We start from the raw sequence: 16528 nt of genomic DNA on the forward strand, positions 1-16528 counted from the left end.
TCCCTTCCGACCCTAGAAACTATGAAACTATAAATGAACCAATTGAATAAAAAAGTAGAAGGGTAAAGGAGTGACGAGAGATTTGGGAAGACCACAGGATTTTCTGTTATGGAGAACCAGTGACTTTTTGGATTTGGTAATGGTTATTGTAGTACCTGTGTGCAGAACTCTTGGCGACTGATAGGATACTATGCAAAAAAATCACTCAGGCATAGATGGGGTGAAAATGTGCATTTCAGTTAAAATAAAATACTATTTATTTATATTATTTGTTTAAAATGAATATATCTAGATTATAAAATATTAGCATAGGGTCCTGTTTAGGCTACATTACTGTATTTTAGTACATATATATGATGATCTCTTTAATTAGCTAAAGTGTTCTAAGAAATGGAGGCAACACGAACATAGACACAAACAAATCAACCAGAAATAACTTCCAAATGGGACTGTTTTTTGTGTGCTATTGTAATAGACTGTACTGGGAAAAAAGTATTAAAATATTTTTTTAAAAGTATAAAGATTTCTAGCTACTGTATATTTTATTACTTATATTATTTCACTTTTCAGTTGTAGTGTTTAATATACAATTGTTTATGTGTTATGCTTGGGTGGGATGCTGCATGATGGTTTCTCATAATCTTTGATGTATTTGGGCAAGTTGCTTTATTTATGATAAATTCTGGTTTTAGTTATTTCCTATAAAGGAGGCCAAAAGCCTTCAAGCTATAGATGCATTGTATATTTAGGAATGAATAATCAGATTAATCATTGATTGCCTGATAGCTTTACATAAAAAAAGCTTTACTCGGTTGATTTTTGCAGCAGAAAAACCACAATTTTTACTGATAGATTTTTCAAAGATACAGTCCATTTCTTGCTGTCAAAATGCATAAGGAAATAATTTTGTATTCAATAAGGATGCCAGTTTGACTAAATATAAAATATATTATTTTCCAAAACCACAAAAATGTTAAGCAGATTGTTGTTAAAACATGTGTAAGTCCTGTTTTGCATTGCTCCAGCTATTGATGTTGGATTACAAAAATAATTCATATTTTGTTATGAGGACATGGGTGTGTTCAGAGGCTCCAAGATCAGATGCTTGTTTCTCACAGCTTGTGGCATATGGTTTCTTCACCCAATCTGAGTTTCATGTGTTAACAGTTAATGAATGAAGGGCATGAAGAGTATAATTTCAGTGTGGGCTTTGTTTTATTCAGCTAATCTGAGTCCTCTCCTTTTCTTAAAAATGAAACAAAGCAACTATCCTCCCGTCCCTGCAAAAAACCCTAATATAACCAAAGCAGCAGTAAACCATGGCAAATTGGAAAATGTGTTACCACTAAAAGTCTAAGAAAAATTTTCTGAACAAACCACATTGTTAAGCATAAAATAGCTGTTTTTTGTCAATTGCTTCACAGGAGAGTGGGTGGAAATTTGACACCCTTACTATAGTGAACAGTAAGGCATGGAAATCGATATTAAAATGCTTCTATTTATATTTCTGTACAAAACGTTAAGTGGCTGAAACAATGTTAACTTTTAACTGTACATTAACATAGTATTATGCTGTACCATGGTAGAGCTGCTCGAATTAAGAGAATGCAAGCATTTCAATTATCTCAAATTTCAGAGTTGTTAAGGCATTCCATGCCTCTTCAGACAGTGTGTTCAGAACCAGGTTCTGATAATTAAGGGAAAAAAAGCATTTTCAACTAAAAATTATAGGGATTGAGAACTTTGCTCCTTATTCTGCAAAATCCTTACATTTTTGTTCTTTTGAAATCAATAAGAATACACTTTCCAGTAACTGGGTGTGCTTACACATTCATTGATGCACTGTAATTGGAGCTGTAATTGGTGCTACTGCACATTAGCGCACATGGATTTTTTTTAGTAACATTAACGTGCATTAGATTAAACCTAGTGCGCATTGGCACATTAGCACGTTTTGTCCACCTTGCTAATATGCAGTAAAATTAGTCATCTGCGCATTGTCTTGTGTAGATGAGACCACTGTTTAGATGCCTAATTTCTATTTATTTCAATGAAGTTAAGTGAATAAAGGATTTACTTGAGAATCTGGGCCTTATTGCTTTATAAGGGACTAAGATTCGATCCTTTAATTAAATGCTTTCCAGTTTCCTGTCTCAAAGTCAGAGTTCTCAGTCCTTTGCAGCATGAGACCTTTTCATTACAGGAATTACACCAGTGTATTTACATTTTTGCAAAAAATGTCTGTTTTCAGTTCTTCTTTGTTAAAATAATATTTTAATTCACTATTTTTGTCACATCCTGTATATTACAAAGATTATTTTATATTGAGAAATACAATAGGGAAGACAACAACAACAACAACGATGGTAATTTGGGCCAAAATATTTATCCTGATGTATGCATTAGAAATATCCAAAGGAAAACAAACAAAAAATAGTGGGATTTTTGTTAAAAATAAACATATGTATAAACACACATATTATGTAATCAAGTGAGTCTCATACTCTGATAATTTTGCATTATTCTTTATATATTAACTCCAAGGGACTTCTGCTGCTCAGCAATGGAAATTACCCATCCACAATCAGTAGTATTGGGTCCTAGTTATTAAGCCCTAGAGTTAAAGTGGTCAATTTATATAAAGTAAATATGATTTTAAATATATATTCTTTCATGACATAACTGAAAAATTGAATTTAAATAACATTACTGTGCTCTTGAATAGAAATTTGCCTGCCTAACTCCAACGTGAAACCCCCATTTTTCTTGTCTTCAAACATATTATTAATATAGTACAACTATAGTAGAGTTGAATTTATATGTAATCCTCAGTTCTAAATCAAAGTGAGCAAACTGAATGTAACAGGTGAGATTTGACCTTTCTTGTGTTTTCCTCGTTCATACAAATATTCTATTGTTTACTAAAAAAAACAACATTTTAAAACAAGAAAATATACATAGAATGTGATTAGTATTTTTCTTGTAAAAGTTCTTTTGGAGACAAGTTAATTAATCCTTGAATTTTTAATGAGGACATTATTTATTTTTATGGATGTTAGCAGAAATGTACAAGAAAATAATTGGAGACCCCTGTGTAGTATAATTGACCAAATTTGTAGGGTTGCTGCCTAGATCCAGAAAGCATTTACTTTAAAGTGTTTTATTACTAAATTATCTTAAAGTTTTTACCAGGATGGTGCACTATGGGGTAAAACATGATTTACCTTGTGGATACACCAGAAAACCTGCAGATAAAACAGTACAGAAGTTGCAGAGTACAGAGAATAAAAGTGTTGCTATCTTGGCTTTATTGAACATCTTCAGGGAGCTTAATCTGCCAATCATGAACAGTACTGTGGAAGAGCATGACAGTACAGAAAAGGAGAATCATCTGGTCATGAATGCTCTGTACATGTGCAACCTAATTTATCCAGAACCTCTGTGTACATGTCCATAAACAACTTACTCTTTTTGCATGGCCTTATTTAGAATAGGAAAAGGGTTTTTTTTTTAAAAAAAAAACTTGGTAGTTAATATTTAAACATCACTTACTTAAAATATATTTTAGCACCTGGTATAGATAGAGAATAATCTTCTTCTGTAAATACTGATTTAAATGTTCATAACACAACCCCTGCCAACCAAAAAACCTACACCTTTTGTTCTAGATAAAATAATTGAAATAGATGGAGGACCTATATAAATAGTTTACAAGAAGGGCCATTCTTCAGGGCTTAACACTTGGAATCTGGGCACATACCTGTCTGTTGTTTTTCCCATGCCAGTTAAAAGTTGGACCTAAAATTTACCTTACCATGGGGTAGGAAGTATAAATTGCTTGCTCCAAGCAGAAAGTTCTCTTACAAATGTTCTGGTGTGTGCTGCATGAGAGAGAGATACATTTGCTGAGAAAATCCACACTAAGGCCACATACAGATGTACATTTTCTACTGGGAGAATCTCCATTCTTCCAGTAGAAACAAAAGTGCCTGATGCTTAAACGTTTTCTCTCAGAATGAAAATGGTTGTACTGGGAGAAAAATAATACAGGAACAACCAGAGTTGAAACACTCCCAGGAGAGTTTCCCTAGGAGTTTCCCCTGGCTTAACTCTTTTTGGGGATCAGAAGAAGTGCAGCCAGGGAAAGACTTGCATGGTTCCCAGGACCAGGGCTACCCCAGTCTGGAGAAGGTGCAGGGGAGCAGCTATTTCCTGCCTCCAGTAGATGGGAGAAGAGTGGTGGAACAAACCCCAATGCAGTTCCCAGTGTGAGAGACAGGCAGGAGCTTTGCCATATCACTCCCTCTGGTTTACCTTGCTCAGCTTGGCAGTGGGGATGGTAAACCATGCTTATAAATCCAACTTTTAGCCCAACTGGTTTCCCCTTGCCTTCCCCTGCCATTAAGATAAGCAGCAGAGCATCTTGCCATGGCAAAACGCCCCTGCCTAGCCCTGCATTGTTCTGGGTCAGCCTTGCTGCAGCAGCTGAGTGCTTCTCCCCTACTCTATGTGTCTGTAGGTCAGCCCAAAGGAGTACACGAAGCAAGGCTATTCTCCTGTGAAGGAAAACCAGGACCGTTTCCACCATGAGAGAATACCCCGCTCCTGCCAATCAACTGATTGGTGGGATGAGAGGGGCATTCTCCCAGGGCTAGAACCCTCCAGGGCTGTCTGGCAGCTGCTGCTTTTCATCAGGCAGGAGAGTAGATGGGAGTCGACCTCTTGTGCCCACTGTCTGGTGAGGCTGCCTATGAAGCTCTCCCACTATGGGGCTGGAAGAATGTCTGTAGAGTTCAGGTCTGAGGCTATTTTTCTAATGTAATAAATTTCCTGCAGTAGAAATGAATATTTGTACATAGCCTAAATATCACATCTATCTTACTAATAAAAAGCGTGTATAGATACTGGGATTATTTTTTTAAAATCAGAAACTGCAAAATAGTGAGCTTTACAAAGAAATATGCCTAAGGACCTGATGCAAATCATACATGTTAATGTTGGAGTTGCTGAGGATAGTTAACACTGTGTAACCAAATGTCAACTGGCATATTTTGCAGCAATTTACTATAGAAATCTGTCTTTAATGAATATACAATAGCTTAGCTTCTAGGTTTTCAACTTCAGATGGTGAAGATTAAAAGTTAAGGGTGTTACTGTAAATGTTTAAGTGAGATGAACATTGCTGATTTTCTAAATTTTACCACATGGTTTACTTCAGAAGGAAAAAAGCACTAGCAACACAGCTCCATTACATACAGATCCACTGCAAGTCAGTAAACAATCACAAAAAACTCAGTACAATTCACTTCTTTGTTTATGTGGAGAGCGTTTAGTTTGGGTTGCAAAGTATTAGAAGAATAATATGAACCTCCTGATGAAATACCACAACAAAATTTCTAAAAAGCCACTTGGTTAATCTCAGTGTTGAATCTAGCTGTTTTAAATTACTGCAATGTATAGTAACAGTCTTAATGACAATATTGTTGCACAGAGCCAAAGAAAGCTAGAAATAGCGGCCCAGATGATGAGCTAAGAGCCAGCCCAAATGACAACAAACATATGGCTGTTTACTAGGAATAGAGGGGTTCAGGAATGCAGCTGTCTGCGGTCTAGAGAATGTTCCAGAGGAATGAATTCTTGCAAGGACCGACAAACTCTGGATGAGAGTAGTTCAGCTCCTGGAGGCAATAGGCCCGAAATTGAAGGCACTATCAGTTCATGGTAGAATTTAGAGATTTCTGTGGTTAAAATATATTCCATTGGCCTTACAATGTACATCAACAAATTCATATTGTATGGATGTCATTTCAAAGCCCACTGAAGACGAAGAGCCGCTATTGAAGCCATTAGAGCACAGATGGTTCAAACTATATGCAGATATTCATACTTGCATTTTTGCATTATAGCTGCTTTTTTGCTGTTGAACTGTAATGAATTGTCTCATAATCTATTCCATCTTCTTGCCATTAGCAGGCTTTGAATGTTCACAAATAGGAGCAAAGAACTCATTTTCCAGAGCTTTAATCACACAAAGAGGGAATGCCTAATTCTCTAAATGAAATGGTCTGTGATCAGTGAAGCAGAGATTTAATATATCACGGCAAATTAGGTAGATTTTAATAAATTACTTATCTCTCTGAATACTTTACATATGCTTATGAAGAAACATAGTCTGTTTGCAAACAGTGAAAACCCATAGCCTATAAGATCCTTTGAAGAAAATGACAAATAAAAAAGTAAATTAAAAAAATGAAATGCATTATATCCTGGTTCTCGAGAGAGAATTCTTATGCGGCATTGATTCATAGCTCCATTAAAAATATCAATTAAATCCTTCATTGAGATTGGTTAAAAGCTAGAAAATTAACTTTCCAAGCTGCTTTCTCCCCACTGGTTATCCAGATACAACGAAACATTGTATGTTTGATGTAAGTTCTAAAAGTGATCAAAAAAATCACTTGCCTGTCCCTACAGCTCACACTAAGCGGAACAGAATCTGATTGATTCTTTTATATCTTCTTTCTGTGCTTTGATAGCTGTTGGTTGAAAATGTAAATCTCTTTTACTGTAGACAAAAATGGTTGCAACTACCCACGCACTTCTTCAAATCATGATAATCACAAACAACTGATTATAATGTTACTGGAAGGGCAAAAGTTATTTTTAAAAAGGTTGCAGTAATTAAATAAGTCTTGCAAGTAGCCTCATTCTTTATATTTAATTGATAGAAACTGCATGCATCAAAGAAAATGCATACTGAGATTTAATGTGCATAAAATGGATATTAGCATTTTAAAGAGGCAGATTAACACATTAATCCAAGTAATTTTCATATATTGCTTCTAATAAAATCTTCACAGTATAAAATTCTTAATGAGGCTAATCACAGCCATTCCATTTAGTAGGGTGATTAGGGATAACATAAAAGTATTTTTAATCAGTTTTCTAAGGCTTATGCTTTTTTTATTAAAAATTAAAAATTTGACTTGCATTTTTATTACTATTTCATGTAGGAAAAATGTTGAAAATGCAAAATAAAGCACATCGTTCAATCATGTAGGTATTAATTATTTAGAATCTGTTGTCCATTGTGCAGAGATTCTTAGCCTTAGGGGGGAAATATAAAAACAAACAGACTGAAAAGTATACAAAACTTTACAACTACAAATCAAGCATCTTTTTCATATAAATTATACATTAAATGTACTATAGTAATTACAAAGATCTGATTTTTGAAGCGTTATCAAGCATGTATTTCATTGGGAGAAGAAGCTTCTGTAGGCACACTTCCCTTTCATGCCTCCTAGTCATCTCTGCATTCCTCACGGACTGAACGCAGAGCATGGAGGGCCTCCACTGTTACTTTGAGCTTTCCAATTACTGCACTATCATCCTGCGAATCGAAAACTGGAAAGGAAACATAAGAAAAGAATATTAGCAATTTTGTTTAGTTTCTGTGTTCTTATAATTTTGTTTTAGCACATGGGAAGATTAAAAGTCACACAACACAAGGTTAAAAGGAAAGAAGTTTAGTTCTAGTGCTCAATCCTGCAAGGGAGTAAACACAACCTCAACCAATACTGAAATCAAAGGCTCAAGATGGTGCTAAGTAGGGGTGTGCGAAACAGGCCCTGTTTGATTCAGATTTGGCCTGAATCAGGGACAGTGATTTGATTCATTGATTCAAATCATTGTCCCTGATTCAATTTGGCTGAGTCCAAATCTGAAGATTCAATGCTGATTCAGAGAATCAGCAATTCGGACATAGATACAGCTTTAAATGTTTTTTCTACATACCTCGAGGTACCAGAGAGGTTTGTGAATGCTGAGATGGTGGGGTGCATGGAGCGTCCTACAGGAGTGCAAGGGGGTGGCCCTCCACGTGCTCAGCGGCAAACCCAGAAGTAGACTCCAGTCCACTTCAAGGTCTGCTGAGGAGTGTGCAGGGGGGCTCCTCCGTGCCCCCCAGCTCAGTGATTGGCTGCAGGAGGACCTTGGGTGCCCCCCCCAGGCCCAGGAGACACCAGCCGCTGAGCTGGGGGTGGGTGTGTGGGGTGCTCCCCCCGTGCACTCCCCAGCGGACCTGGAAGTGGACCAGAAGTACTTCTGGGTCTGCTGGGGAGCCCCCGTGCTTCTGTGGGATATTCCAAGTGCCCCAGCATCGCAGCACTCATGAGCCGCCTGCTACCTAGAGGTATGTAGAAGAAGCATTTAAAGCTGTGTCTATGTCCAAATCTTTTCAAATCTCTCCAAATCGATTTGGAGGGTTCTGATTCAATTAGGAGAGATTAAAGGGTCCTCTGATTCTATTCGGATTGGAGATTTGGCCACAGAATCAGGCCGAATCTCCACCAAATCGAATCAGGGACTGAAGCTTCGCATAGCCCTAGTGCTAAGCACCTGGTAAAATTGAGTCCTCTTTGTAGCAGGTTGAAGGAATACATTCAGTTCCATCTCCCCCATTTGTTTGCACAAGGTCTAATTTCTAAGCTAACAGAACAGTGTATACAATATAACTTCCTAAATCATTTTTTATAGTAAAAAACAAATCAATAAAATACATGTATGGTTTCAATCTGCTTCTGCTGAAATCAATGAGCACATTGCCACCTACTTCAATGGTAGAAAGATCTCTTCAATGGGAAATCCTTAATTCTTTATTTTTTCCAAAGTTGGTGTGGTCAAAACAATTTTCTATATACCTACACAAATCTGATAAACCAATGTTTCTACCTTAATCTCATATATGTATACATATACCCACAGAGATATTTATATGTATATATTTGTGACTTCAGATGGCATATGGTGGACCTATCCATTTATGTTCCTTTACTGTAGTAGTTCAATTAATGTGACTGTTTGGGTCAGTTATTCAATGGAAAAATTATTTTAGCATCAAAGCTACAGACCTAAAATTATATATGTATGCATACGACTATTTACCAGCATGTATAAAGGGGAACAGAAACAGGTAAGATTCAAAGGTATAAAATGGGACATAAAGATACTGAGTATTTAACAAAATAATGCAATGTTTTCAACTAATAACAGACATGTACATAAATAAATTTCAAATTAGGTACCCAGATTGATATTCATCAACATAGAGACAAATACATAGATAAGTAAGGTGGGTGTATCACTATGTCTGCTAGTAGATCTCTTTATAAAAAAACAAAAACCAGCTTTCAGTAATTATAATACTGTTATCCAAATGGCAAATCATGCTTCTGAAACAGCTTAGTTTTACTCAGTGTTATATATTAGTGTCCATTATGGAACTCCTATTCATGTTTATCTACAAAAGTATTTGATATAATGAACTGTGTATATTGTAGCCAGATGTGTGGATGATTGTGGCCAAATCAATTTGTAGAGATATTAGATATTAAAGATATTAGTATACAAATGGCAAGCTGATATTTTGTCTGAGTGTATAGCTGTTTAAGAATAAGGCTTTCTGCATGCTACGAACAGACAAGACACTATCCCCCCTAAAAATAAACAAAATTTAACCTCCATTTTTTTTTTGTTAGGCACTAAGAAACGCTTAAAACCATGTTACTTTATACATGCTAGCTAACATGCTTTAAAATACCACTCATTTTTCCAGTCTAGACTAGGTCAGGGAGATTGATTGACAAAGTTACTGACAGTTCTGAGAATGTCAAACAAAGGTGCGGTATTAAATAACTATTAACTATTGTTATTGGCAAATTTAATAAACATCTGGACCTACAAGACCTGATTCAAGAGGAAATGTTTTTATAATTATTTGCACTAAGTAAATTTCTGGAGATGCTCTTTTTTGCCATTCTGTGAGCTATATTCATTTAGTTCTAGTGTTTTTTTTCTAAACATTAAAAGAGACACAGGGTGTGTCTACACAAGACACTAACAGGGAAGTAGAGTAATTCTACTGTGCATTAGCACAGTTTTTGCAAGCCACACTAATGTGCAAATGTATAGTACAATTATTTTACTGAGTATTAGCATCACTAAAAAAATGTTTCTCTGGGCTACTGTGCAGTAGCACCTATTATGGCACATTAAGTTACTACCTGATATTACAGGTAGTAACTTCATGCTTTGTAATTGCGGTGCATTAATGAACTTGTAGATGTGCCCACAGTCATGAATATAATATAAGAATTTAAATACAGGAGAGCCCAAAACAGTACTTCATTCAAAAAGCACCTGCCAATTAGTCAGGGTAATTACATCTTTTCTTACCATGAGTACTATAAGCCAAAAGTATTTTGCATGTCCCATATGAATTGCGAACGGCATACAGAGGATAGAAACTTTTGTATCTCTGACTTTGTACAATCTGAATAAATTCAGACTGAATGAAACTTTATACATCATATGTGTATTGTATAAAATATATAAATACTACCGTTCATCTAAAAACCTTAGCATTTGTATTATGACAACCAGTTACCCACTGAAGTGACATCAACAGAACCAAGACTGGCCATCAGACACTATACTGATAATATAATTACCTAAACACACTGATAAATATGCATGTGAAAGTATTTATCTAAATTCCTGATGGAAAAATAAGTATGTTTAAATCATTACTAACCCTAAAAGAATTACTCTGAATGTTCAAAGTATAAAAACATAGTACATGTTAAATAGGCCTGACAGATTCTTGGCTCTGCAATATCAATTAATCTATTAAAATCAAGCTAGTAACATTACTCAGATTTTTATTTAAATGTCTAACTCCTTGTTATAAGGAAGAATTAATTCTAGAAAGTTAAGGCAATACAAGCCATTTTCAGTGTTAAGTTATACACATACATGCAAGTATATCTTGAGACTTGAATAAGTTAATGAATAATTCACAAAAATATAACAACGAAAATTATTAAGTATTAAATATCTTGGAATAAAGAAGAAAACAATCTAGTATTTTTAACTAATTGACATTAAAAGTTAAGACTAAAGAAATCTTCTAAACTTACCATCAATATCTTGCTCAATAATGTCTTTTTCTTTCTGAAATATCTCTCTTAGGCTAACATATGCAAAGCCAATATCTTCACATTCTAGCTCTTGTTCATCTTCTGGGGGCTCACTAACCACTGTAAATCGTATGCTAAAAATAAAATGAAAAATCTCTAAGTGATTAAAGCCACACAGGTAAAAGAGCAAACATAAAAGGCAAAACATCTAAGGCAGGAGCAGGCAAAATATGGCCTGTGGGCCGGATCTGGCCTGCCAGGCAACTCCATCCAACCAACAGGTGCCCAACAATTAATTGTACCCTGCCCCACCTGCACACTTCACTCCCACCCTGGTGCATGGAAAGGCACAGCCCAGCCAGCATGTTCTGGGTGGGGCTGCTGCTGCTACTGATGCAGTCTCTGGGGGACCTGCTCAGCTTCCCCAGCCTCCAGCAGCTCTTCCTTGTCTCCCTGCTACAGTGTTTGCTCCTGGCAGCAAGTAGGGAAGCTGTGGTAGGGGCGGGGGAAGCTGTGGCAGGGGCAGGGGAAGCTGCAGCTGGGCAGAAGCACAGAGCATGGGGCTGGGGCTGGCAGGAGTGTGGAGCCTGCACCCTGGGGGGAATTGGGAACATGCAGCTTGGGTGGGTAGGGTGTGGGTATGAGGATGGGAGAGTGTGGGGACCTCCCCACACTTTCCCTTATGGCTTACAGCCCCCACAGCCGGTGGCAGCAGCAGCAACAGGCCAAAGCTCTTGGGGTGCTCATGGCACTGCTGCCTGGAGGCACACGGCTCTGGGCAGAGCTGCACATTAGACTTGTGTGAAGCAGCTAGTATTTGCTTTGGATTCAGCCAATTCAGGGGACAGAGATTCGACTTGGTGATTTGAATCACTGTCCCTGATCGATTCAGCTGAATCTGATTCAAAGATTCAGCTGCTGCTGAATCTCTGACTCACCCAGGCCCATCCCCTGCCCACTCTCCCAGCCCTGGCAATGGCTGCCCTGCCCGCCCCAGCTCCTGGCACTTTGAAAAAAACCCAACCCCGACTCACCGGGTGCTGCCGGATGGGATTGATCCCCACTGCCCCCATTGTCCCAGGCTGCATGGGAGGCTCTGCACAAGCCCTGTGACCCTCCCTGTCCCAACCCTCCCCATGGCTGCCCCACCCATCCCAGCTCTTGCCTTTTAAGGAAAAAAACCAACCCCACCCTCTGCACTCAGCAGGTGCTGCCCAGCAGGGGGAGATCCCCACTGCCCCCTGCTGCCCCACACCACATGGGGGACTCTATCATGAGCCCCCAAAGCCCCAAGGCTGCTGCAGGAGCTGGTGAGTCCCGGGATTTTTTTCATTTTTTTGGTCTTAAAAGGGCCGGAGCTGGGGTGGGCAGGGCAGCCATGGTGGGGGAGGGGGCTGGGGGAGTGAGCGGGATTCAGAGAGCTCATGCAGAGCCCCCACGCAGTATGAGGCAGTGGGGGACAGGGGAGATCGCCCCCCATCTGGCAGCACCTGGGCTGTTTTTTAAAGCATCGGGAGCTGAGGCCAGGTGGGGCAGCTATGGGGGGGCTGGGGGAGCAGGCAGGGGATGCAGGCTGGCAGGGGCCCCCCATGGTCCCCTCCCCCAGCCCCCCCTCATCTGGCCCCCACTTACCAGCTCCAAGTCCGGCTCCAGCTCCCTAATGCAGGGGGTGGGGACTGCCCAAATCACTGAAGCTTTCCAAACCTTTTCTGAAAATTTGGAGAGCTTCAAATTGATTCGGATCTTTTTACTGGTCCCCAATTTGATTCAGATTTGGAGATTTGGCCACCGAATTGGGCTGAATCTCCTCCAAAACGAATCAGCATCCGAAGCTTCACACCACCCTACTGCACGTGGCAGTAAGAAGCACATCCAGGCTGGCCCACATTATGCAGATGCGAAGACTCCACTAGAAGTGATGGGGAGCCTCGCCCCCTGCTTCTCCAGTGTTAGCTGGCTCTATCATGCTGGGATTCCCCCTGCTGGTGCACAAGTACCAGGAGCTGCACATGCGCTATAGGGAGCCCCATGATAGAGGTGGACTGGCCTGGCTGCACACCTTGCCACCATGTGCAATGTTGGTTGGAGCCGTGTGCTGCCAGGCAGTAGTACCACAAGTGCCCCAAGGGCCCCCACCTGTTGCTGCTGTCACTAGTGGCAGGGGCTGTGCACCACAACCTCCCATCCTTCCTCACAAACTCCACACACCCACACTCTGCCCCCCACAACCTCCCCACATATACATACCCTATACCCCCTCACACACAGCCACAACGCCTCACAAGCCACACACCCCCACACTGACAGCAACCACACCCCACACACAATATACCAGAGTAAGACTTTATTTTGACCTATTATGCAGTCACTTCTATATACACTATGCGAACACAAATCATGACAAAAATATTTTTTGTAATAAAATTAAAATATGTTATAGTAGATGTTTGACTTTTAGTGTATGATTTTTTTTTCTGTGTCAGATGGCAACCCTCCCTCCCAAAAGGAGTACTTCTGGGGGCAAGGGGAAGGACTTCTGGTGGCAAAGGTCAGGGGCTAGGGGGTGGGACTTCCAGTCCAAAGATTGTCACCAGGGGGGCAGGGCACCTGTCAAGGGGCAGGGCTACCCTTATGGCCCTTGACAGCTCACCAAAACTGTCCCTCCAGCCAAAACAATTGCCTAACCCTGATCTATGCTTTTACTTCTGATGAGTGGATCTCAACAATTTCCAATCTCCCAAACCCTATTTACAATATAGGCTGAGGGGCAGAATGCTTGTTATCCTTGGTTGGAAGAAGTATGATTTTTACATAAGATGACAGCCAATTCCTATTTATACTTCAATGTATTAGGAAAGATAGGTCTGTCTACACGATGGAGTATGTGGATTAAGGCCAGAATTCCCAAATTCTTTGCTGAGCTCTGCTGTCAATTCAGCTGTGCAAGGTACTTTTTCCCTACATTAGTTTTTCTATTTATAAAATGAAATTACACCTACATACTTCCAGAGTTTCATAAAATGATTTAAAAATGCAACAAAATACAGAAGATGTTTTGTTTTTGGTTTATCTTAAGCACACTGACCTTCATGTACAGTTTGTTTGAAATGACAAATGAACTTCACCTCCAGAAAACCCCCCCCCCTCAAATATTCAGTTTCAATGTGAGGTTTTTAATTTTTATTGGAATATATATCCTTCTATTGGAAAATGATAAATTAAATGTAATCAGAGTTTTGCTGGTTAAAATCTTTCTGTACTACAGAAACTAGTCAACCAGAACCAGAAGACCTGCCAATACAGTTAAGAATTACTATCACCTAGCATTCTCTATGTACATGTTATTTTGGCACTGTGCTGAATCATGATAAACAGATGGAAGAACTATTAGGAATAGCAATACCAGACAATAAATCTCCCAAATATCAGAAATACTAGCCATATTCAATGAAGCAAATATTTCTAAACATAAACTGCAAATATTCAGCTGTAAGATATTTGGGAAAGTACACATCCCAACTGGGTATCAGGTGAGCATGTGCCAGTCAAGAAAAATGCCACTAGTTATGCTCCAAAACAGCAACAAAATTACAACAGAAAGTCTGTTCCCGTATCTTCATAATGTAGTATCATGTGTTTGCTGTTTAGAGTTTGATCTTGATAACTACCCAGGTACAAGCACATATAACGTACATCTTCTTAAAGATTTCTAGGATTAATTGCTTTGAGCTTTATTTACTTTGCTTAGTGTTGAGTGAGACCTATATTGTCACTAATGCTACTTGAAACTCATAAGTCTATTAAAACAGTTTAAAAAAGAGAAAATCAAAACTGATTTTCTCTTTATCTGGGTATAGCAATTACCTGTTAATCTTTTCCCATCCTGTTCCCAGTTCTGTGTCCTAACTTTCCTCCTCCTAACTTTCTCACTCTCTGCCACTTATCAAATCAAACACATAACAGAAAAAAAAGGAAAACAGCTTAGTTTTCTTCTTTCTCCTCTTATGTCATTTCCTTTAGTCCTCTCCCCATCATAGCTAATACCTACTAGCTGTTATGTTTTTCTAAAAGGATCTGGATACAGTCTAAATAATAAGACCTCTGAATAAAATTATCATCCAACCCAAGCAAGGACCTGTTTGCCAATCCTAAACATCTAAACCCAACAGATACACAAAATGCATTTATTTCAATCACTGCATCCAAATATTGCTTTCCTTTCAAACTTATAATTGTAGTGTTCAGTTGTGTCTGACTTGAATTACTGGCCTGTGCAGAGGCCAAAAGCAGTGGTACTGACCAAATGACAGGAATTAAGAGTTAACTGTATAGATATAACTTGGCAATGTTGTTTAAGCCATGAGTATTCATAAACTTTACCACCTAAATATTTTTCAGTAAGCACGATTCCAAATGTGAAACAAGCTGCACAAAATCCAAGTGTATAAAAGATGACACCTTAAATAAAATGTAAATAAATCCTTCTAAAAGCCTTCAAATACATTAGCAGCAATTGCAGTATGCTTTCCTAGGGTTTTAGTTTTAAGTTCAGCTAATTATCTAAGAATAAATATTTAGTTCCTTTACTTAAATGTTTGTTTTTAATTACTAACACACACACGTTTTTATATATATACATATATATACATATATATGCATCTTAAAATTTATTTTGAAAGGACAACATGAATTGTTGAGTATATCTCAAACACCACATTCATGAGGCAGGAGAGCCAATGGATTATGATGGATGAAACTGTCAAAATTCTGGCACAATCCAAACAAAAAAGAAATAATTCTCATATACATATCAAATGAAATAGCTAATGAAAGATGCAGTAAATTACACAAACATTCTAAAAGAGGTTGAGAAAGCTATGTTTAGAATATTGTGTATAAATCTGGTTATTTTATGTTCAAAAGGATAGAGGGCAGCCAAATGCTTTGGTAGCTATGGCTAGTCAAACTCACTGGAGTTACATGATTGAGGCATTAGAGACAAAAGCAAGGAATAAGGCTAGATGCAACTTTTGGCACATACTTTTAAGATACTACCTCAACTTAACTATTTATTTTAACAGGGAACAGAACAAGAATGTTAGTCCTTGTTCCTGCCTGGCCTTGAACAGCCGTTCATGTGCTGCCTTGGCCCGAGCAGCTGGTGACAGATGTACCGCTGTCTCTTGTGGTCCCTGAGGTAGGTCTATAGTGCCTCTTTGGCCACCCCCAAACTCACCTGCCACGACTTTGAATGTACTACCAGTGGGGGGGCGAACCACTGAAGGTCCCTCAGTGGTGGGTACTCCTCCTGACAGCCGTCTGTGGAGCTCCACCACCCCTACACCCCAACCTCATGCCAACCTCCAGCGGGACACCAGGTTTTGTGGCGGCCGTTCCTCCAGTGCAGGTGCATCCAGAACTCTGACACCTCTCTTGGGTTTTGTGCGCTGTGCATTTTACTTCTGCGGTGGCCTGCAGACCTACTAGTTATGCCCTCTGGGCCTCAGCTTGCTCTGGGACCCCTGAGATAGGGGGAAACAAAAGAAAAA

At 38.9% G+C, this 16528-nt stretch overlaps 1 protein-coding gene across 1 annotated transcript in view; it reads right to left on the reverse strand.

Moving 5' to 3' along the window:
- Positions 1 to 5800: 5800 nt before the first annotated feature.
- RPGRIP1L (RPGRIP1 like) overlaps positions 5801 to 16528 on the reverse strand; it is a 168417-nt gene continuing 157689 nt past the window's right edge. Inside the window, exons 24-25 of the mRNA XM_019505718.1 lie at positions 10980 to 11113; positions 5801 to 7407 (exon numbers count right to left, since the gene is read on the reverse strand). Coding sequence (XP_019361263.1) covers positions 7304 to 7407; positions 10980 to 11113 — 238 coding nt within the window. The 3' untranslated portion in view covers positions 5801 to 7303. The remainder of the gene's footprint in view (positions 7408 to 10979; positions 11114 to 16528) is intronic.

This window comes from Gavialis gangeticus, unplaced genomic scaffold (assembly GCF_001723915.1).
Source record: "Gavialis gangeticus isolate Ggan-Ray unplaced genomic scaffold, GavGan_comp1, whole genome shotgun sequence".
Lineage (NCBI taxonomy): Eukaryota > Metazoa > Chordata > Crocodylia > Gavialidae > Gavialis > Gavialis gangeticus.